This window comes from Balaenoptera acutorostrata, chromosome 2 (assembly GCF_949987535.1).
Source record: "Balaenoptera acutorostrata chromosome 2, mBalAcu1.1, whole genome shotgun sequence".
In the NCBI taxonomy this organism is placed as follows: domain Eukaryota; kingdom Metazoa; phylum Chordata; class Mammalia; order Artiodactyla; family Balaenopteridae; genus Balaenoptera; species Balaenoptera acutorostrata.
The window spans coordinates 176,823,800-176,846,479 of NC_080065.1; the positions used below are offsets into that span (position 1 = coordinate 176,823,800).

General features: G+C 46.4%; 1 protein-coding gene across 8 annotated transcripts in view; it reads right to left on the reverse strand.

The window, feature by feature from the left end:
- Nucleotides 1-17,792, reverse strand: part of CACNA1A (calcium voltage-gated channel subunit alpha1 A) — a 242,651-nt gene extending 224,859 nt beyond the window's left edge. For 7 of the 8 annotated variants that reach the window (XM_057540773.1, XM_057540775.1, XM_057540779.1 and 4 more), the window contains exon 1: nt 17,244-17,792. In XM_057540773.1, the coding sequence (XP_057396756.1) occupies nt 17,244-17,536 (293 nt within the window). In that variant the 5' untranslated portion in view covers nt 17,537-17,792. Of the gene's footprint in view, nt 1-16,329; nt 16,407-17,243 lie in introns of those variants that run through there. The other variant, XM_057540780.1, reaches the window with a different exon arrangement.
- Nucleotides 17,793-22,680: the final 4,888 nt, after the last annotated feature.

Below are 22,680 nucleotides of genomic sequence, written 5' to 3' on the forward strand. Positions count from 1 at the left end.
TCAGGAGAGCAGAACACGGGGCCTGCTGCTGGGATTAACTGCGGCTGACGGGTGAAGCCCAGGGTGCCGGAGGGGGACACCGGTGGGGGCAGCCCTCATCCCAGAGGTGGAAAGACCCAGAGATAAAAAGAGCTGGGCCTTTTCCTAGTCTCTCTCGGGATGCCGAGAGGTGACGGCGCCAGGGGCAGGACACTCAAAAAAGTCTAAAACCAGAATAGGTAAATCTACAAAGACAGAATGCAGACTAGCAACCAGGGGAAGGAAGGAGATGATGGGGAGTGACTGCTTAATGGTACGGGGTTTCCTTTTGCGGTGATGAAAATGTCTTAGAACTAGATAGAGGTGACAGATGTACAACATTGTGAATGTACTAAATGCCACTGAACTGCACACTTTAAAATGGTTGATGTAGACCATTTGAAAAAGAATAGATACATATATATGTATAACTGAATCACTTTGCTGTACACCTGAAACTAACACAACATTGTTAATCAACTATACTCCGACATAAAATAAAAATTTTAAAGATAAAATAGTTGATGGTTAACTTTATGTTAAATGAATTTTACCTCAATCTTTTTAAAAAAGAAAAAAATCCATTAAAAAATAGAGTTTTTGTTTCCTCTACTCCAGCTGTTAGCTCTAAGGCTGCTGATTTCAATTCTTAAACGTAACACTTATGTAGGAAGGGCTTATTATCCACATCCCAGGCCCCCTGCTTAGCACTCTGAACCGTCACATCATTTACACCCACAGTCCTGGGAGGGAGATGCCATCAGGTTCCTGGTTTTACAGTGAGGGAATTTGCGGCTCAGAGAGGGTAAGTGGCTTGTCCTAGGTCACACAGCTCCAACTCCAGTTCACCTGCTTTCCGAGTGTTCTTAACTACTCGGTGCTCTCTGCCAATTCTAGCTGAATCTTAGGATTGAATTTTGAAAACTGGGGAGTTTTCAAAAGTCCCCGTGCCCAGGGACAGACCTGGACCAATCTCACCAGCATCTGTGGGGTGAGGCTTGGGGCATCAGCATTTTGTTTTGCTTTTTGGCCACACTACATAGCTTGTGGGATCTCAGTTCCCTGACCTAGGATTGAACCCTGGCCATGGCAGTGAAAGCCTGGAATCTTAACCACTAGGCCACCAGGGAACTCTAGGGGCATCAGCATTTTTAAAACCTTCAGGTAGATTCTAAGTACAGCCAACCTTACCTGGGGGGGCGGGGGTGTTGTTGAAATACAGATTGGTACTGGGCAGGTCTGGGATGAGGGATGGAGATTCTGCATTTCCAACAAGCTCCCTCCAGGAGATGATGTTGCTGCTGGAAGGTTCTGCAGCAGCAAGTCCCATAGAACTTGCCGTGATGGAATGTACTCACCTGTATGGTCCAGTATAATGGTCACTAGTCACATGTGGCAACTGAGCATCTGGAACGTGGCTGCTGCAACTAAGGGAGTGACTTGTTCAGTTTATTTAATTTTAGCGAATTCTTAAGTGGAAATAGCCATGTGTGGTTAGTGGCTACCTTACTGGGGCATAGCAGGTCTAGACAACCTCCCAGGGAAGAAAGGCACAAGACATCCAACAGGTTAGAAAAAAATGATATCCTCGAACTTTAATAAATAACCTAGAGTCTTGAAAATAACCCTGAGCTCGGTCCCTTTGCTTATGTCTTTAAGGGACCCAAAGGGATAAAGGATGAGAAGACATCTTGAGGGGCAAGGAAGCTGGCTCTTCTCCATTCTTCCTTTTTTTTTTTTTTTTTTTTTTTTCTTTTAGCATCGCTAACCTGCTTGGAAACTTCACCGGTTCCCTTCAGCAGCCCTACCTTGGGTCTCCCCAACCTACCCCTTTCACTCTCTAGACAAGAGTCCTCTATGAAAGAGACCTCCAGCCTCACTACAGCTGCCCCTCACTTCTGTGCTCTCCAGAGTGACCCAACTCAAGCCCACACCTCTCCTCAGATCTCCTCCTAGCTCAGCTTCTCAGCACCAATACCCTCTGTCTTCACCACCCTGTTGTATCTCCTGTCTCTGCTTTATTTTTGCACCACAGCACTTAACCAACCACACAAATGGTAACCTTTAACTGGTCCCTGGTCTATCTCCCCAGCTAGAATGTTAGCCACACCAGGGCAGGGGTTTGTGTCTGTGTGTGTGTGTTTGTGTCCCAGTGCCTGTACTAAGGAGAAAACAGAGAGCTTCAGCTACCTGTCGAGCATTTACTCTGTGCCGAGCATGATGTTTGGCATTCACCATTGATTTCATCCTTACAGCATCTCTGGGTGGAAAGTATTATTCTGCCCATTGTAAAGATGAAGAAATTGAGGATCAGTGAAGTTAAGTAACTTCCCAAAGGCAACATCACTGTCAGAGAGGAACCTAGGACTGGCTGACCTCAATGTCCCTTCACTCTGTCCCTTAACTATTCCTTTGTACCATCTCTTCCCATAGGCATGCCAACCTCTCTGGAGTACAGATGTTTTCCCAGGAAGGACCTGAGCATCTGCCCCTCTGGGTCTTTGTTCCTGCCATGCCATTACCTGTCCCACGAAGTTTCCCCATATGATAGATGTGTGACCTTGGCAAGTGACTTTACTCTCTGAGCCTCAGTGTGAACATCTGTCAAATGGGGGCAAAAATAAACCCACTGAGCCCTTGGGACTGATATTAAATCAGTCAAAGGGTCTGAGGGCTCATAAGCTCTCCATAAAGAGGAGCTACTACGTAGATTTGAAAAGGGAGTCAGTTTCCATTTTCTCCTGGGATATGACACTTCGTCTTTACTTGAGGTCTAGTGAAATCCCAGACATGAACAAGCACAGGGGCCACGGAAAGGAAACCCATCGTGAATGTGAAAAATGGTCCAGTTGCTTTTTTTGGGGGGGAAGCACGGGAGATCCTGTTTGGTCAGTTAAAAGAGCCATGGCTGGCACTAATTCTTGGAGAGCTTGCTCTTAATCACGTGGTGGCTATTGCACCCTGAAATAAAAGGTGCACCAACAAAGGCACACAGAAACACACACACTATTGTATGGAGGAGAGAGGAAGCTAATGCCTGGCCCATAACAATAATGAGGGCAAATTCTTATTCATGACCCACTGTGTGCCAGGCACTGTTCTAAGTGCTGCCTGAGCCTTATAACAACCCCACGAGGCAGGAACTCATTTTATGCCCATTTTACAGATGAGGAAACTGAGGACCAGGAGGTGAAGTGACTTGCCCAAGATGATGCAGCTGGAAAGAAACAGAGCTGGGATTTGAACCCAGGTAGCCTGGTTCTACAGCCCTCCCTCTTAACCACTATACTGCTTCGAACACAACACAGAGCCACAGAACCCCTCAGTGTCTATAGAACCTGGTGCAACCTCCCCGAAAGATATCTATGAAGAATGGCCCTAGAGAAAACAGAGCCAAGGGTGTGACCAGGGACATCATGAAGGAAATACAGACAGCCCGTATGGATTTGAAAAATGCTCTGCATCTTTGGGAACTGAAGAGATGCACATTGCACCACAAATAGATCCCACTTTTCACTTACCTGATTGGTGAAGATATAAAATCAAGGGCAATCTAGTTGGGCCACATAATCAGGGAAATGGAACCTCGGAGTTTGAAAAGGCACAGACTAACTGTTCCTTGCAGCCTGGCCCCAAAGCCTGACATATGACCCAGCTGTCCCAACTCCAGGAATCTGTCCTAAGGAAACAGTCACAGACGTGTGTAAAGACATCAACACAGTGGAGTTCACTGCAGTGTAGCTAGTACTGGAGGAAAAACAGCAGCCCTCAAAACATTGTGTAGACACAAAGGGCCCTATTTTCTTATGGAAAACAAAGTATAGGTGTGCCAGGGGGAAAATGGGAATGATGATGCCATTTCCTTTGGCATAAAAATCTTCACTGTGGCCCACACAATCTACCCTTGTCACCTTCCTGCCCTCATCTCCCCTCACTCACCTGGCACATAGTAGGTGCTCAGTTAACATTTATGAATGAATGAATTTATCAGAATGCACTCCTTTCCCCCTTCACATCTCTAAGCTAATCTGTCTCAGTGGTGTCCTGGACATGCCCAAGGCCAACCTTGGGTGTGGGGACTAAAGGAACAGAGAACCACTGTCTCTACCAGCAGTGCTCACCATGCCAGGAGCCCAAAGAAAGTGAGACACGATTTAAAAACTGGGCAACAGAAGGAGAAGGAGGGAGAAAGGGAGGTTGCAGCAGCTTTCATTCCAACATTTTCCAGCTGAGATTTCCTTCTATATACTCATCTATATTTACATCAACGAATCTGTCAGTAGCAAGCCTGTTGCTGATAGTGTGGGATCTAAAGTTCAGAGAAAGCTGGCTTAGACACCCAGATAGGAAGAGAAACTGTAAGTAAAATTTAAGTAACCCCCAAACTCTAAATCCACCCACTCTCCTCCAAGGAATCCGTGATATCTTTTACATCAGGATTTCTCATTTCAGCAATATTGGCATCTTGGGTTGGATAATTGTTTATTGGGGGTGGGATGAGGGTGCTGTCCTGTGCATTTTAGAATGCTCAGCACATCCGTGGCTTCTACCTGCTAAGTACCAGTAGCACCCCACCCTCCACATTCGTGACAACCAAAAGTTATCTCCAGACATTACCAAAAGTCCCCTGGAAGGCAAAAATCACCCCCAGTTCAAAAGCACTGTTTTACATGCAGCCTAGGAAAAATTCCAAACCAATCAACTGTTCTTTCCATACTCCTCCTCAGCTTCCTAAATTTCAAGTCACTTGGTCTCAAAGTCTCTTTTACATATTCAAGGAAAGTGGTGGCAACAGTTTTAAGACTTGAGTGACATCTCTAGACCAGAATTTTATTTTGAAAATAATCAGCACCTTGGACAGAGATTTATGCACAAAGATGTTTGTAGCACTGTTGTTTACAAGCAAAACAAACGACTGGGGAGGATTACAAGAAGTATGATATATCCATAAAGTGGAATGTCATCAGATATTAACAACAGTCTTTTCTGGGGTTGCTGCCAACCTATACAGCACCACTGTGTGAATTTAAATGACTCCCCTTTTTCAAGTTGTTAGGTCCATCTGTCAAAAAATTGTCATAATATCTTCATTTTGCTAGAACAAGATACTGAAGCTTTCATCATCTGAGAAATTGAAATAATAAATGTACAGCTCTATGATGCCTATGAGATACAATACCCTTGTGCAGTGTGAACTCTGTACAACTATACATGGTAGCCCTGATGTTGTTGTCCAAGGATATCTAGTGGCATGAAAATCTGTTCAGAAAAGTTTATATCCATAAAAATGTATGGAATGTAACCATAAAATGTCACCAGGGGGGCTTCCCTGGTGGCGCAGTGGTTGAGAATCTGCCTACTAATTCAGGGGACACGGGTTCGAGCCCTGGTCTGGGTAGATCCCACATGCCGAGGAGCAACTAGGCCTGTGAGCCACAACTACTGAGCCTGCACGTCTGGAGCCTGTGCTCCGCAACAAGAGAGGCCGCGATAGTGAGAGGCCCGTGCACCGCGATGAAGAGTGGCCCCCGCTTGCCGCAACTAGAGAAAGCCCTTACACAGAAACGAAGACCCGACACAGCCAAATAAATAAATAAATAAATAAATAAATAAAAATGTCACCAGGGACTTCCCTGGTGACGCAGTGGTTAAGAATCTGCCTGCCAATGCAGGAGACACGGGTTCAATCCCTGGTCTGGGAAGATTCCACATGCCGTGGAGCAACTAAGCCTGTGTGCCACAACTACTGAGCCCGCGGGCCACAACTATTGAAGCCCACACACCTAGAGCCCATGCTCCGCAACAAGAGAAGCCACCACAATGAGAAGCCTGTGCACCGCAAAGAAAAGTAGCCCCACTTGCCGCGACTCGAGAAAGCCGTGTGCAGCAACGAAGACCCAACGCAGCCAAAAATAAACAAAATTCAAAAAATAAAAAAAAAATAAAATGTCACCAGAGATTCTCTCTGGATAGGAGAGTATACATATTTTTTATGTTCTTCTTTGTATTTCAGGTGTTCAACAAATGAAGAGGCTAGGCCTCTTGGAGGATGTGACTTTTGGGCTGAGACCTAAATGAAGAGAAGGAATCAGCCATGGGGAGACCTGGAGAAACAGTGATGCAAGTAGAGAGAAGAGCCCGCACAGATGCCTACAGATGCAAATAAGCTAGCTGTGGGCAAAAAGGGCCAGTGGGGCTGAGACAGAGTGGAAGGGGTAGAGAATGGAAGAGATGAGATCAAAGACAAAACAGGGACTAGATCATGAGGGGCCTTGTAGAACCTAGTACATCTGTAATCTGCAATCTCTGGCAGTGAGTAAGCATCTGGGACATTTACCCAACCTACTTGGAAGACAGATATTCCACTAGCCCAACACTCTTCACCAATGAAGCAAAATCCAAGGAATTCCACTTTTAGTCCCAGTCCTGAAATAAACAAAACCAGAGTGTTTCCAGAATTTTAATAGTCTTTGTAAAGAACACTGTTTATTTTCCTCATCACTACTCAATTAACAAACACACATGCATGATATAGTGTGGGAACTGGTGGGGGATGTGAGGAAGGTAAATCACTGTTCCCTACCCTCAAGGAGCTTTCTAAGTAGAGAGTAAGACATAAGCATACCATCTTACTGCTTTTCACAAAGCATGCAAGATTCACTTGACACTGAGGGCGGTAAGTGGAGGGACTTCGTCATTCCCAAGCCAATAAGAACAAATATCAGAGAGATCCAGACATGGACACCCACCCTTCCATACACCCTTATATCTAACATCCATCCATCCATCCGTCCATCCATCCATTCATCCACCCAGCCATCTTTTTACCTGTCAATCCAGTCCAGTCAGTCATCTGCCATCTACTCATCCACTCATGTGTTCACCCATCCATCTTTTCTTTCTTTTATCATCCATCCGTCCACCACTCATCTAGCCACCCACCAATCAATACTTATCCACCCACCTATAACCCACCCAATCACCCATCCATCCAATATGTCCATCTTTTCTTTCTCTCATCTATCCATCCTGCCTTCCTTCATCCCACCTGGCCTGTTCACCTATTTGTCCATCTGTCAAACCATCCACAGATCTTTCCATCCACCCACGCATTCAACACTAACTACAGGAGATACTTCTCTTCTCTAAACCACAAATATCCATTGATGATCCTTAACTTAAAAGACTCCACTGTGATTAGGAACAGACCAAACTTTTAAAATTTTACATCCTAACAACTCTTCCAAAAATAATTCAAATCCACAAACATTTCTGACTATTCCAATTTGTGCAAGACCCAAATGCTCCAAGTCCTTGTTAGAATTGCACAGAAGCCGGCCTATTCTCACTGGTTTGAAGTCTTTGATGTCTTCAAAGATGGTGCTCTTAAAGCAAGGCTAGAAAGTAGGGTATGGTTAGAGGAAGGGGGAGCTGTGGGCAGACTGGAGAGTCTGGCACTGGAGAGAACCTGGCAGTGGGATGTAGAGAATGGAAGAGGAATTGATTAGAAACATAGACAAGGATTTCTGAGATGAGGAAAATTTTGCCTGGGCCTTGGAATCATGGAATTCTGGTATCTACAATCAACATGACCCTGTGATTGTTTTCCCCTTGGATTATACATTGGAGCGATGGTGGTTTAGTTAATCATCCAGGAGAATGGGTTAACAAGATAGATGCCAGAGAATAACAGAGATCAAGGGAGTTGAGAGCCTTGGCAAGAAAAAGCAGAATAATAATAACTAATACTATGTAGAACCTACTATGTGTCACACTATTCCAAGCACTGGGTCAGAGAGGTCACCCAAATAAACCCATCCTTTCTTCTTTCCTCCTATTGATCCATCCATGAATCCGTTGATACATCAATCCATCCATTCACATATAGACACATATAGTGCTAAGTTCCAGGCACTATTTTCTAAGCATAACATGTATTAACTAATTTAATCTTCCAAGATAGGTGCTATTAGAATCCCCAGTGGACAAACCGGGAAACTGAGGCACAGAACACTTAAATGACTTGAGCAAGGTCACACGGCTAGTGACCAGCAGAGTTGGGATTTGAACCCCAGCCCCCTGGCTCCAGAATCCATGCTCTCAACTCAGCCCTGCTGCTTCTCTACTACTGTAGCAATTGCCAATGCCTAAAACACAGGCTGACTTTCAGAAGACAAGGAAGAACAGGGGCTGCTGGCTGCCCCAGCCCTTAGAGAGAATAATAGGTAGACTGTGAAATGGCTTAGCCAGTGCCTGTCAGATGGTTGGTGTTCCAGAAATGCTGATGAATCTCAGCTGATTCTAGCTGAAGCGACATTCCCAAGTACACAGACTAAAATTAACACCTTGAATTCATTCATTCAAAAATTATTTATTCAGTACTGCAGCACCGTTCATAATAGCAAAAAACAAGAAACCTGGAAACATCCCAAACGTCCATCACTCAGGAAAGTGGATAAATTGTTGTATCATCACAGAATACAATATTATACAGAGAAAAATAAATAACCTACAGCTATACTCAAATAAGAGAGATGAATTTTAGAAATATACAGTTGAGTGAAAAAAAGCCAGTGCAAGTTCCAGAAGGCTAAAAATCTCAGAAACCACGAAAGTGAAACTTACAGAGTTAAGGCATATATAAATATGTGATAAAGCTTTTTTAAAAAGAAAGAAAGAGAATAAGACACACACAATCCAAGAGTGAGTGGTTGCCTTTAGGGGAGTGAAGTGGGGGAGGGGCAGGAAGCAAAGGCAGGGTCGGAGGCTACAGGTAGAGGTAAGTTATGGATCATGTTCTAGTTCAGGGTTCTCCCCAAACCAGCAGCATCAGCAGCATCTGGGAACTTGCTAGAAATGCAGATTCTTAGGCTCCACCCTAAACCCCCTGAATCAGAAACTCTGGGGGGCGAAGCCCAGCTACCAGTGTTTCAGCAGCCCTCCAGGGGATACTGGTGCACGTCCAAGTGTAAGCATCTCTGCCCTAGAGCAGGTGATGCTGACCCTGCCAGGCTGGGGACCACACTTTGAGGACCACTGTTCTAGTTCTTGACTTCAGTGGCGGGTCTACCAGTGTTTCCATATAGTAGTAAAATAAATAAGGAAAAATAAGTAAAAGGAGAGACGACATTGAGAGTGTGTTGTAAACTCAGAACAGGATTAAAGCAACTGGCTGTTACCCTGAGGTGAAAGAAAACGCCCCACAATGATATATTCAGCCACTGTAGGTGCCAAGCACGGGGCCAGAGTGGTGACCACAACCGACCCAGCCCTTGCCACATGGGAGTATACAGTCTGTCCATTCTGATACTTTTTTCCCCCCATTCTTATACTTTTTACAGAGTGATCATATACACCACATGCTTTCAGTATTTTTTTATCCTCCAATTCCCTGGATGGAGGACTACTACGCCCATTTTACAGATGAAGAGACTGAGGCACAGCCACTGGGAGCCAGAGCTGAGATTTGCAACCAGGGTCACCTGTCCCCCAAGCCTTTTGCTTCATCTCCACCCTATATTACTTCCCCTCCCCACCTCTTCTCCTCCTTTTAGCCTCCACCCCTGGTGCTATTGCTCAGACAAGCACATCCCTCCATGGACGCCACAAACATTTCATAGCAGAAAGTGAAGGTCAGCAGAGGTGCCCATGCCCATCATTCTTAATAAAGGAAGTAATAAAGGTCAATGATATAAAAGAATATGGCAGGTCAGAAACAGTGTAACCCCACACAGAGCAAGTTCTAGGTCTATCCCAATGTCTCATTTAAGACGAATATGTCCATTTAGTCTTAAGATCAGACTTAGCCCTCCTGCAAATGCCGCTTTATAAAATTACTCTTAAAATCGGTTTAAAACTATATAATATTTTACACACAGGCCTAAAATGAGAACAGAACTTAACAGTGTGATTATTATTTACTGGCAGGTGGGTGACGAAACTGAGTTTCCCTCACTGCTCCCAGGAGGTGGGGTGCGGGCCTCCTAAATAGTGTTATGGGGGGAGGGCTGCTAATCCCAAGTTCCAGGTCCAACCTGAGCAGGGAACACCTTAAAGGAAGACCCAAAAATACTCCCAGGCTGAAAAGAAGATAAAGCCGCTTCTGACCCAAGAGAGACGACAAAACTTGATCCGTATTTAACTCTGGAATTTCGCGCTTCAGAGCCGGGATCTCTCTCGCATTAGCTGCCTTAAATAAGCAGCTTCCAAAAGCACAATTCATTCCAAGATAAAGTCTCAGCTTTTCAGAGGGAAAAAGCTACCTATCTTCTCCTTTCCTGGGCATTGGCACCATCTCTGGCTTCCTTCCTCTCTGGACTGTTAAGAACTCACCAGTAGGGTCACCAACTTCCTTGTTTGCCCAGAACTGCTGGATTTTTCAAGATGCTAAAACCAGGACAGTCCCAGGCAAACTGGGACATCTGGTCACCCTACCCAGACAAGGACTAAAGCCCAGTGGTTTTTGAAACATAAGTTGCTGAGCCCACACCACCTGGATCCCTCTCCTGGAATGTTCCTTGCCTTCTCTATTCTCCCAGGAAGTGAGGGAGAGGGGAGAAGGAAGAAAGACAGAAACTGGGGGAAGAGGGGGATGCATTCTAACCCCAAAGCTGAGCAGGGTTCTATTGTTAAACTCTCAGGAGTCACCTGGGGCGGCCCCAGCAGCTGTCCTAGGCCTGCAGCCTCCATCCTGGGCTGGACCCTTTGGCTCAGAAGAAGGAGAGGGGCGGTGGCGGTGGGCAGGGAAGCTAATTATACATTTTAAAACTCCTTTACCTAGTCACCCACAGAGGAAGGGATCAAGGGAGAGGAAAACAATTTTATCTCAGACCGAAGAGAACAGAAAAATAGGTCAAGTGGGCATACATTTTTCCTCCCTTAAAGCTTCCAGAGAGAAAAGAGAATGCAAATGGGTTACCAAAGGGGAAAGAGGGGGAGGGATAAATTAAGAGGTTGGGATTAACATAAACACACTACTATATATAAAATAGATAAACAACAAGGACCTACTGTATAGCTCAGGGAACTCTACTCAGTATTTTATAACAACCTATAAGGGAAAAGACTCTGAAAAAAAGCATATATATGTGTATATCTATAACTGAATCACTTTGCTGTACACCTGAAACTAAGACAACATTGTAAATCAAATATTTCAATTTAAAAAAAAAAGAGTGCCACGCTCAGATTAATAAATCCAAACCGGCCAGTCAACAGAGGGGCCCTTTGCTCCCACTCTTACCCAGAAAGCCTGGTTTCTAGTCAAAAAGTTTCCAAAAAAGAACATAAGGAGCAAAAAGTACTCTCCAATATTATGGTTCATGCATTTTGGAGCTTTCTCCATGCCGGACACATTTCTCATGAATGACCCCACGTGACCTCCTCCAGAGTCCTCCAAGGAACATGCTATCAGAAGCAACATCTTCATCATGTACATGAGGAAACAGGCTCTGATGCCCAAGGCAGCCTGGCTAGTGTGAGCCATTCGAACCTTCCTGGTGGCGTCTTCCATTGTTGAAGGAGTGCATGTTGTGTGCTTGCTACTGAGGAGGCAATGGAGGGGGGGTGTACATAATCCCCCCAGATGTACCCAACAAATGTCCCCCCAAAATCCCCTGAAGGAAGACTCCACTCTCAAGGAGCCACTGCTCCCCAATTTCTCAAGCACTAACATTTCAGACACCTCCTTTGTCTGATACCCTCATGCACACACAGCCCTCATGTCACTCCAAGATCCACACCTAAAACCCACTGAAAAGCTAAAACATGGGTACATAGGGGAATCAGATCTCAAAGATTTGGCAACTGGGTGAAGAGAAGCACTTTTGTCACTCACTGGACAAACATTAATGGAGTGCCTACTGTATGCCAGGCGTGATGGGGTGGCAGTGGTGAGTAGCATGATGGGTATAGGTCTTATGGCCTCGGGGAGCTTGCTTTTTACTGCCGAGTGGCAGGACCAAAGCACCCCCCCAACCAGAGACCCCCTTCTCCCACACTGGAGACCCCCCTCCCTTGCTAGACCTCAAATCAGGGCAGGAACAGAGCTACAAATGACATCCTCACCCTTTCTCATTTCTCTGACTGGCACTTAAGGCTACCACTTCCTCTACTTTCTACACATCCACAATCCTTTACGCTAAACCCTCGAGGCCAGACGTGCTCTGGAGCTTAGAACTTGGTGTTTTTAAAGGGAATCACAGGGATGGGAATGTAAAATGGCACAACCATTCTGGAAAACAGTTTGGCGGTCTCTTATAAACACATACTTACCACATAACCCAGCAATCCTACTCCTGGGTATTTATTTCCCCAAGAGACATAAAATGTACGTTCCCAAAGTTCCCACAAAAATCCATCCACCAATGTTTACAGCAGCTCTATTCATAATCGCCCAACCTGGAAACACCCCAAATCTCCTGGGAAATGGATGAACGGTCCAGGCGTCCCATAGAATATTACTCAGCACTCAAAAGAATGAGCTACTGATAACACACAGCAACATGAATGGATCTCAAAGGCTGCATGAAAGAAGCCGGAATCCAAAGACTACATACGATATGATTCTATTTATATGACCTCCTAGAAAAGGCAAAACTATAAGGATGGAGAACAGATCAGTGCTTGCAAGGCACTTGGGTAGGGGGGTGCTGACTCAAAGGGTCACTAGGGGATATTGTGGGGTAATGGAACTGTTCCACATTTTGACTTGGGTAGTGCCTACATGCCTGCATGCATCTGTCAAACTCTGAGAACTTTACGCTTAAAAGGGTGAATTTTGCTGGAAGTAATGTATACCGCAATAAACCCGGTCTTTGAGAAAAAGAAAAAAAAAAGATAACAGGATGCATCTATGATGTGACCTGGATACTCCAAGTGTAACTAGGGGCTTGTTGGAAAAGCAGAATCCCAGACCCCACCCCAAATCTGCTGCACCAGAATCATCATTTTAACAAGGCAAGCCTCACACTCAGGAAAGTTTGGAAAGTGCTACAATGTATACGTAACACTCCCACTGGGTCTCCGGGAGCAGCACCCCATAATCAAGCATATCTCCTGTTTCTTCAGCGAAATATACCAAAATGCACACCAAGTGGGATAAATTTAAGACTGTAAATTAAGCTTATAAATTTGGGTCAGTTCAAGGTAGGTTTTTAACCCCTAAATGAGCTGATCTTTCGGTTTTCAGAGCTTTTTAGATTTGGGGATTGCGGAGGAGGAATCGCACCTTTGCAGGGAGAAAAAAAAAACCCCAAGGGAAAAAAAAACATGCTAATTCCTACTTCCCAGAGTTTTGCCCTTCTGGAAGTACCTGCCACGCTGATCTAGTAGAAGAATTATACAGTCATTTCTTCCTGCCCTTCTAGCGCAAGCTACTTTTCAGGGTGGGCCAAGACTCTGATAATATGCTCCAACTTCTCCCAGGGCTCCCTCTGTTTCCCATGCAGAATGTTCCTCTTTAGAGAGTCTTTGATTAAAAAAAAAACAACAACAAGGGGGTGAGTGCCAATCAGCCAGTGTCCGTGGGTTACCTGATGTGATGAGACTCTGGGTTTCTTGGTAAGAGTCCCGAAAACAAGGGTATGAAAGCCCGGAATCCTGCAAGCACTTCAGGAGAAGGAGCGTTATAACACAGACCTGAGTCCGTGGCCCAAATTCCTACACCATGCTCAGCGCAAGATCTGCTGGCATCAGCAGGACTGGGGAAAGATGACATTCACGTTGGCGCTTGGTAGCGCGTCAGAAGGAGCAAGCGGCACTAAGTGGGGGCTCTAGGAAGGTTGACAGACGCGCCTTATCGAGCTGACAGATTTGAGCTCTTTAGAAGCCATCATCAGAGCCCGTCACAGCCATATTTAAATCAGACTTCCAATCGAGGAGAACATGGAACCAAGGTGTGTGATCCACACAGCTTTGCTGCCTGGAATCCTCCAAGAGTGAAAAGCACCAATGGAAATCTGAACATCAAAGATTTCCATTTGGGTTTTCTGACTTAGAGAAAAATGACATTCATGAGAACCCCTTAATTCTCACTGATGGCTTCAAGCTTGAGCTGCCGAGGGAGGTGGGGTGCAGAAGGGGAAGGAATCACAGTGGCAAAGTGCCCGTGACCATGGGGAATGCAAGGTTGCACCCTCCCTCCACCAGCGTACCATGCTGGAATCTGCATTTGGAAGTAACACTCTTAGGCCCTCGGACCACACGGCCAAGTTCATGGAACAGCCACTGACTGACTCCTCCACGTGACGGTGAAGAACCTGCTTTGCCCACTCACCTGCAACCCTCAGTAAATGCCATTTCCAAATACATGTTCCGCGACATGCACATCAAAGAACGGCAGTGGCAATTCCACTCCTAGGTATAAACTCAAGAGAAACGACTCTCCAAAAAGTTCAACCAAAGACATGCACAGTCTGGAAATGACTCAAATGGCCCTCAACTGTAGAACGGAGAAGTACGTTGTGGGAGAGTCAAACAATAAAATATCACACAGCGATGAGAAGGAACAACCAACAACGACCCACAGTGACATGGACGCATCTCACAGACAGATTGTTGAGAAAAAGAAAAAAAAAAAAAGCCCGGCACAAAAGAACACAGCCTCTGACTCCATTTACAGGAGGCTCAAAAGGAGGCCAAATGAACCCATGGGGTCAGAAGTCGGGGTAGCGGTAACCCTTATCGGGGGAGTAACCAGGAGGGGGCAGCAGGGGACTTTCTGGGGAGCTGGTTACATTCTTTTCCTTGACCTGGGTGCCAGTGGCATGAATGTTCACTTACTAATCTGGACTTGACTTGTGTACTTTCCCATGTGTGTATATATATACATTAGACTTTATTTTAAAAGTTCTATGTAAGTACTTAAACACTTTTTTTTTTAATGGCAGAAATATTTAGATACTCAAGTCCATGTTCTGCCCTGGTACCCTGACTCTGTGGTGTTTCCACAGTCCATTTCTTTGCACTGGCCCCAATGCCCTTATCTAGCCCCCCATCTCTCTGTCCCCTCCCCTCTCATCACCTCCCCCCCCCCCAGAGAAAGCTCAGTCCTGGATGTCTCTGGTTGGTGACAGCTTGGGGGATGGAGAGCTTTCCCTTTGAGAGCGGGGCTGTAGAATGTGTTTGCTGCCTCAGGCCAAAGAGAGAACAAAAACTGGCTGCAAAAAGCAAAATGCACAAACTCATCACAAAGCTCCCAAGAGCAAGAAAGCCAAAGAAAACCTCCAAAGGACTCCCAGTTCACCTGCATCCCTCTCTTAAGATCCCTCCTTCCGAGGGACTGTTGCCATCCCTTCCCTCCCCAACAGCCCTCTGATCTGCAGGATTCAGGCTGGACCGGGGTGAGCTAAGGACACATTAGGATTCCCACCTTCTTCCTTTCCTCCTAGTACACTCCAAATCCAGGCTCCAGAAGGCGATCCAAAGCCATTTTCAACACGGAAACCTGTCAGCCCAGTGAATCGCTCCTGGATACCCCCGAGTTATCTGATCTTGCACACATTGACACAGTGCCATTCTCCATGCCTCCCCCCCACTCCTCCAGGGACTGGGGGGAGACAGGCAGAGTGATTACAAGACCCCTGAGCATTCCAACAGATCATCACAAGGTTGAAACTTAGGAGGCAAAGACTTGGCTCCTGCCTCGGGCACCAATCAAAATGACATCGTGATTAGGGATACACCCCTCCAAAAAGACAGCAGCTGAACCTCTTAATTTTCACCACCCTAGAAGTAGACTGCTCACACACACTCCAAAACCTCAGAGCCCTCTGTTACAGTTTCCGCACCCAGTAGGCAAAATTTCGCTCAATTCTGATCCCCCCTAAAAGTGAATCCACCAGCCAACGTGTTCCTCAAATAAGCAACCCCAGGACCACCTGGGGCTCAGCCCTGTTGAGTATCTAACTGTCAAAACCATACACAAAAAGGATGGGGGCTCATCAATGAAGCCCATGGGCCCAACCAGCCCCACTCGTTTTTACTCCGAGGGCAGCCAGTTGGAACCGAGCCGAGAAGAGGCACATTTGGGCATAGCACCCTGGCCAGTCAGCCTGGGAAGCAGGGTTCGTCACCCTACTTGGAATCTGGGTCATGCTTAGATAACTGCTAGAAAGCCCAACTAATTACCCATCCTTGCCTCCCTACATCTCAACAGATGTTAAGCCCTCCTCAAGGTTTATTTCAAGCAGGCATGAATTTAAAGAAACACAAGGGGATCTGGATTTTGATAGCATCTCAACAGAGGAAAATGTGTACTCCACTTTCTTCCTCTGGATCTTTAATTAAAAAAAAAAAAAAAAAGGCATTTACCTGCCCAAGATGTCCACACGGATGCTGTCTCTCCTGGTGTCCCCTCCCGGGTCTCTAGGGTGGAAGAAGCAGATTCCAACCCAAGGCCTAACACGGCACCCTAGGAAGGACCCAGCACCTCATTTTCTCTTGTCCTATCTTTCTTATTGAAGTAGCCCATGCTGGGTCTTCCAGGTCAGGGCCCCAGATGGGGCAAACGGGATGTTTTCTACACCTCAAAAGATGATAATGGTCCCTAATCAGTGGGTGGAAGGAAATGGAACCTGCAGACATGGGGAGTCATAAAATGCCCCCCATCCCTTCCTGGCCAGCGGCCCATCCCAGGATATTAATTCTGGTCAGTGCTGGCCCCTCAGTGTGAACACCACATGCTCTCCCACCGGCTCTTGGCCCTGGGAACCCCTAGGCACCCTCCTTGAGAGCGGAGCCCCCAACCTCGGACAAGCAGGGGTGGAGAGGCCTGAGAGCTGGGACTGAGCTCCAGCTCTGAAGGCAACCGTGGATTCCGGCGAGGGGCGCCTAAGGAAACCCAGCCAAGGACCCCATGCTTCCCCTGCCCTGGTCAGAGTACTCAGGCCCCGGCCTGGTCTACGCTCATTCGGGGAGAAGTCTGACCCATCCGGAACTGGCTCTAAAGGCCCCCGTACGACCCCAGGGCCCAGCCCTCATTCTGAAATCGGTCCTTGGGAGGAATCCACTCCCCCGGCGCCCACAACCCCAAGCCTCCACGGTACCTCAACCCAGCTCGGGCTGGAGAGATGCTCCACACTCCTCCCCGGTGCCCCCTCTCCCAGCCCCTGGAAGACCACCCCCCCCCTCCGCCTCCCATCAACCCCCGGGTCTCTCCCAGCCTGGAAGAGGGGAAGCGAGGGAGGAGGGGGAGGCGCAGTTGCCGGGGTTTGGGCAAAGGATATGGCCATTCGGTGATCTTTTTGGCGTATTTTCTCACCACGTTGTCCTCGCTGAAGAGGAATAGAGACCGGTTGACCGTGAGGCAGTTCTGTCGGACGGGGATGGGGTTGTACAGGGCCATGGTCCGCGCTCTCTGCGCCATTGACTGCTTGTACATCCTTTGCGCCCCGGGCTGCCCGCCCTGCCGGCTGCCCCCGGCTCCTCGCCCGCCTCCGGCGCCCACGACCACCCCGGCGGCTGCCCCGGAGCCTCCTCCCCCGTAGCGGGCCGGCATCTCGTCTCCGAAGCGGGCCATTCTGCAAAGAGCAAAGGGCTCCGGGTTACGCTGCGGCGAACGATGCGGAAGACGCCGCAGCCGCCGCCGCCGCCGATGCCGATGCCGATGCTGCCGGGGCTGTGAAGACGGCGGCTGGAGCTGCGACTGCGGAGACGCTCCACGGCCCAGCCCATCGGGCGGCGGCGGCTCGGCGCCTCGGGTCGGGGGCTCACACGGCGGCTGCCCGGCCCCAGCCGGGGATAGCAGCTCGGGACATCTTCCTGGCTGACCCCAGAGAAGGAGGGGCTGGAGGAGGGTGCGGGGGCGGGGCGCGGGGGCCGGGGAGTGGGGGGAGGGGAGAGGGAAGCAAGGCAAAAAATAACCGAGGAAGGAATCCAGGCAATCCCCAGTCCACCCACTCCGGAAGGAAAAACAAAAAACAAAAAAAAACCAGTTAAAAAAAAAAAACCAAAAACGCACACCCCTTTAAGACTCGAACGGTTTGCAAAGGACGCCCCCCGGGACGCAGTGGAAGCTTCAAATTCCTCCGAGGTCCGGGTCAGGCTGGCATCTTGCAAAAGGAGTGCGCCCGGCTCATTAAAAACATTTTTTGTTAAAAAAATAAAAACCAAGTCTTTGCTGGGGTGTGGGGGGAAGGCAGCCCCCCAAATTAAAAAATCCCCCTTTCTGTTTTGCTTGAGTTCCTAGAGCTTAAAAATGCTGGAAGATCTGTAGCCAAAAAAATTAAATTAAATTAAAATTAAGAGTATTAAGGAAAGAAGGGGAGGGGGGAGGGAAGCGCTCCGAAGGGCTCTTAAGGAGTCTTGAAGCCGCAGGGTCCGGGTGTTTTTTTTTTTTTTTTTTTCTTCCTGAATCACCAGCGGCTGCCTCTTCTGCTCACGAAGGAGTGTGAGTGTGCGTGTGCGCGCAGCGTTTCGCTCAACCGTGCCTCATCTTGGGGTTAAATTGCAGCAATGAAATCCTGAAAATTCCCAACAGGAGGGGAAAAAAACGAGAGAGAGAGAGGGAGAGAAGTATGCGCCGTTCCCTTAGCCACTCAATAGCTGCTCCCGGATGCTGCAATGCCTAGCGTCCATCCCCCCCCGCCCCCCAATGCCTCCTCTTCGTTCTCCTTTAGGTTTTGCTAAAATAAGACTGATGTGGAGGGGTGGGGGGAAGAGGAAGTAAGCGGGGGAGGGGGGTGGGGGTGGGGAAAATGGGCGCAAAGGTCTGAACCACTGGCCAGCGAAGCTCCAAAGAGGGGCGATTGATGAGTTTAACGGGAGAAAGACCCACCCAAAGTGTCGGCACATGATGGCCCGCGACCAATCGCGGAGGCGCGAAGGGACCTGTCTCAGCGGAGTTTTGTGGGGGAGAGAGGGGAGAGCCGGATGGTCGGGAGGCAAGGGGGAAGTTGGGACGACAGATTCCTCCTCCCTTGGGAGGAAACCTTGCTTTTCAGCGGGTTCCATTTCGGTTGCAGGCAGCCGGACGCTCCCAGCACCTTGCAAGGAGAAGGAGGGAGGAAGAGAGGAAGAAACTTAAAGGTAGAAAAGGAAGGAGATTCAAATCTAGAGGTGCAGTGAGTCCTCTGCACAAATTTGCTCTATTTAGCAAAAGACAAATTTTAAACACTGGGAGAATGGTTTGGTGGTACTTCTGTTAAAGTTTCAAATCGGCCCTGCAAGCTGGAATGAAAGATTGACCCCCATCGTCGGAAAAACGCCAGAGGTGGCAAATCTTAACCGCCAGGAGCGGATAACTAACCAGGTCCTAGTTGGCTGGATAAAGCTTCTGGCTTATATATGTTGCATGGTGTTCGCTTCTCTCCAGAGCCACTACAGTTTTATTTCCCACTCCCCTTTTTATATTGTGAAAGTGAAAACACACAGAAAAATACCCAAAGTATAAATGTACAGTGTAAGAATTTGCTGTGAAACTGGCACTCATGGAACTAACACCCAACTCCAGAGCTGGCTCCTCGGAAACACACATATGCCCATTTCCCTCAGCAATAATCACATCCTGACTTTATGGTATTAATAGCCTTGCTATTCTTTATACTTTTACTACTTTAGTGTGCATTCCTAAACAATACAGTTCCACTTTGCATCTTTTTGGATTTTACATGAATATAAGCATCAGTATATATTCTATGATGTTTGGTTTCTTTGGTTCAACATTATGTCTTTAACAGAGAACAGACTTGTGGTTGCCAAGGTGGCGGGGGAGGGGTGGGAGAGGGATGGATTGGGAGTTCGGGATTAGCAGATGCAAACAATTATATAGAGAATGGATAAACAACAAGGTATCCCTGTTGTTTATCCAAGGAATATAGCACAGGGAGCTATATTCAATATCCTGTGATAAACCATAATGGAAAATAATATGAAAAAGAATGTATATATGTGTATAACTGAATCATTTTGCTGTACAGCAGAAATTAACACAACATTGTAAACCAACTGTACTTCAATAAAATAAAATTGAAAAAACCATTATGTCTTTAAGATTCATCTGCTGTTGTCACATGTCGCTGCGATTGATTCACTTTCACTGCTGTATGGTATTTCAATAAAAGAGTAAGCCACAATCTGTTTATCCATTATCTTGTTGATGGACATCTAAGTTGTTTCCAGTTGAGGCTCTTAAACATTCCTGCCTTGAATAATCCTGGCACCTATAAATATGCATTTCTGTAGGAATAGCCTTAAGTGTGAAATTTCTGGGTCACAAGGTAGCATATCTAAGGTTTGTAAGATGTCACCGAACTGTCTTCCAAAGTGGATGTACCAAGAAACTGTTGAAGTTTTACAAAAGCAATATATTGACTAGAAGGCAGGGGTGATAGAGAGGAAGGGGAAGAGGATGAAGAAGGCAAATATTTTTTCAAGGCTTAGCTGGTTGAATCCTATTTCATGCCCTCCCCCATCAGTATATGTGTACATTTGAAACATACTAGAAAAGATGATATGTCTTTACATATATTCCCCATTCTGTGCCTGTGGTAAGCCTTTACAGGTTACCTATAGCACTTTTGAGATTTCCTAACTTGTCAAGGTATGGACAAAATGATCAAACCAAGAGTGATCACAGTTGCAAGGAAATGGGATGTGTAGGATTCTCAATAAATATTAATGATTTTTGTACTTGATGTTTCAGATTTCAAAGGCAAATGACAGTTAATATGAATCAAGAAGTAATCCCATGTTCATGGCTACAAACAGCCAGTCATATAAGAAGGCTGCATTGTGCAAAGTGAACTTACACATAACTTGTTATGATGGACTTTCCCAAGAAGACAGTTGAGTTTCATATAGCATAAGCATCACCTACAGAGATTTCTAAAGACCCAGAGCTTTTCAGAAAAGAGTAACCTCTCACTGGGAAAGTCCTTACCAAGATAAAGCATCTACAAGTTTTCATAGACACCCCACTTTACAAGTGAAAACATTGAGGCTGAGAGAGATTTTAAAACATGCCCAGGTCACTTGACATGGGTCTGAAACTACTTCTGACTCTGTTGGGTGGAGGTAATTGGATACAAACACTTTGGAAAACTGGCCATTTCTTCCAATGCTGGACCCTGTGAATACCCTGTGACCCAGCATCAGCGCTCCTAGGTATAAACCCAGGAGGAATGAGTACATAGGTCCACTAAAAGACACTCCCTGGAATGTGAACAGGATCATATTCATACTAGTTAAAAATTGGAAACTTCCCAAATATCTATCAATAGCAGAATAGATCAATACTCTGCGGAGCATTTGCACAAAGAGCCTTCTGCAGCAATGAGAATGGACGATCAGAAGCTACACACAAGTGCATGGATGAACCTCACAAACACGATTCTGTACCAAAGAAGCCAGGCATACAATAGAACATGGTGTGTAATTTTTGTTATATAAACTTCAAGATGGGCAAAATAAATCGATGCTTTAGAAGTTGAAGTAGCCATCACCCTTGAGGGTAGAGGAGTAATTGGCACAAGGGGGGGGGGATGCTTCTGGAATCTTCTCGATTTAAGTGGTAATTATACAGGTGAGTTCACTTTGTAAAAGTTGTGCATTTTGAAAGTTTTCATTGAGCTGTGCACCTATAAGTTGTGCAGTTTTCTGGGTGTTCTCTACTTCAACAGAAAATGTTTGTAATGCTTCTGAATGTAGATCCCAGGTAGCACCACTTGTCATAGTGATCTGTGATAATTCTCCTTGCGGACTTTAACCATGAAGTCTCTACAGCAAACTCTGGCCGCCTTTTTACCAGAAGACAAAGAAAATCTTCCAAGACACCCTAACCCAAGCCAAGCTGGCTGTATATCAGAAACGCCTGCAAAGTGTTGTAAAAATTCTGATTCCTGGGCCCTCCCTCTCCCCTGATTTTCATTCAGCAAGTCAGTGGTGGGTACATCCAGGTTTGCTAATCACTGCTCTGGAAGGGACAAACTTATTATCCGTATCTTGGCATTCTCTAAAGTTATCAATGGTGGTGGTGTTGGCATTTTTGGTGGAACAGTTTTTGCTGTTTGAGTCTGTCTGGTGCATTGTGGGCTGTTGAGCACCCCTGGCATATGCCCACTGGGGGTCAGGAGCACTCCCAGTCTTGTGAGAAGCAAAGATACCCACACATATTTCCAAATGCCCCCTGTCAAGGTGGCAGAAGAATCTATGCTTTCTTCTCACCAAATGGCATTCCCAAAGCTTGCTTAACCCTGAAGTTTGACATGTTGGAGTTCCTCTCTCTTTCCTCAGAATCTTCCAAAGTCTTCCAACCCTCTCAATTGTTCTACTTCCCTTTTCTGGAAAGAACTCAACTCGTGCACCCTAAAGTGTGACAGGGACCCAGGTGCATTATCCTAATGGATTCACTTTACAGAGAATGAAAATTTTATATAGCCAAAGGAATGAATCTCTAATATTGGAATCTTACATATCACCTAGCAGATGGAAATGGATGGGCAAGAAATCTTCATAGGCTCCTCAAAAGACTGCAGTAGGTAGTTCCTTGCCCTCTTTCCACCATTAATCCAAATTAGTAATGTTGACCAGGTAGAAAGATTTAGAATCTCATTAACATTGCAGACAGAAGCAGTTTAACAAGAGGCCTCCAGAAATCAGTCTCAGCCATTGGTTCTAATCTTTAACACATCTGCCAGCTGGAGACTTAATTTATCAATCAGCAGC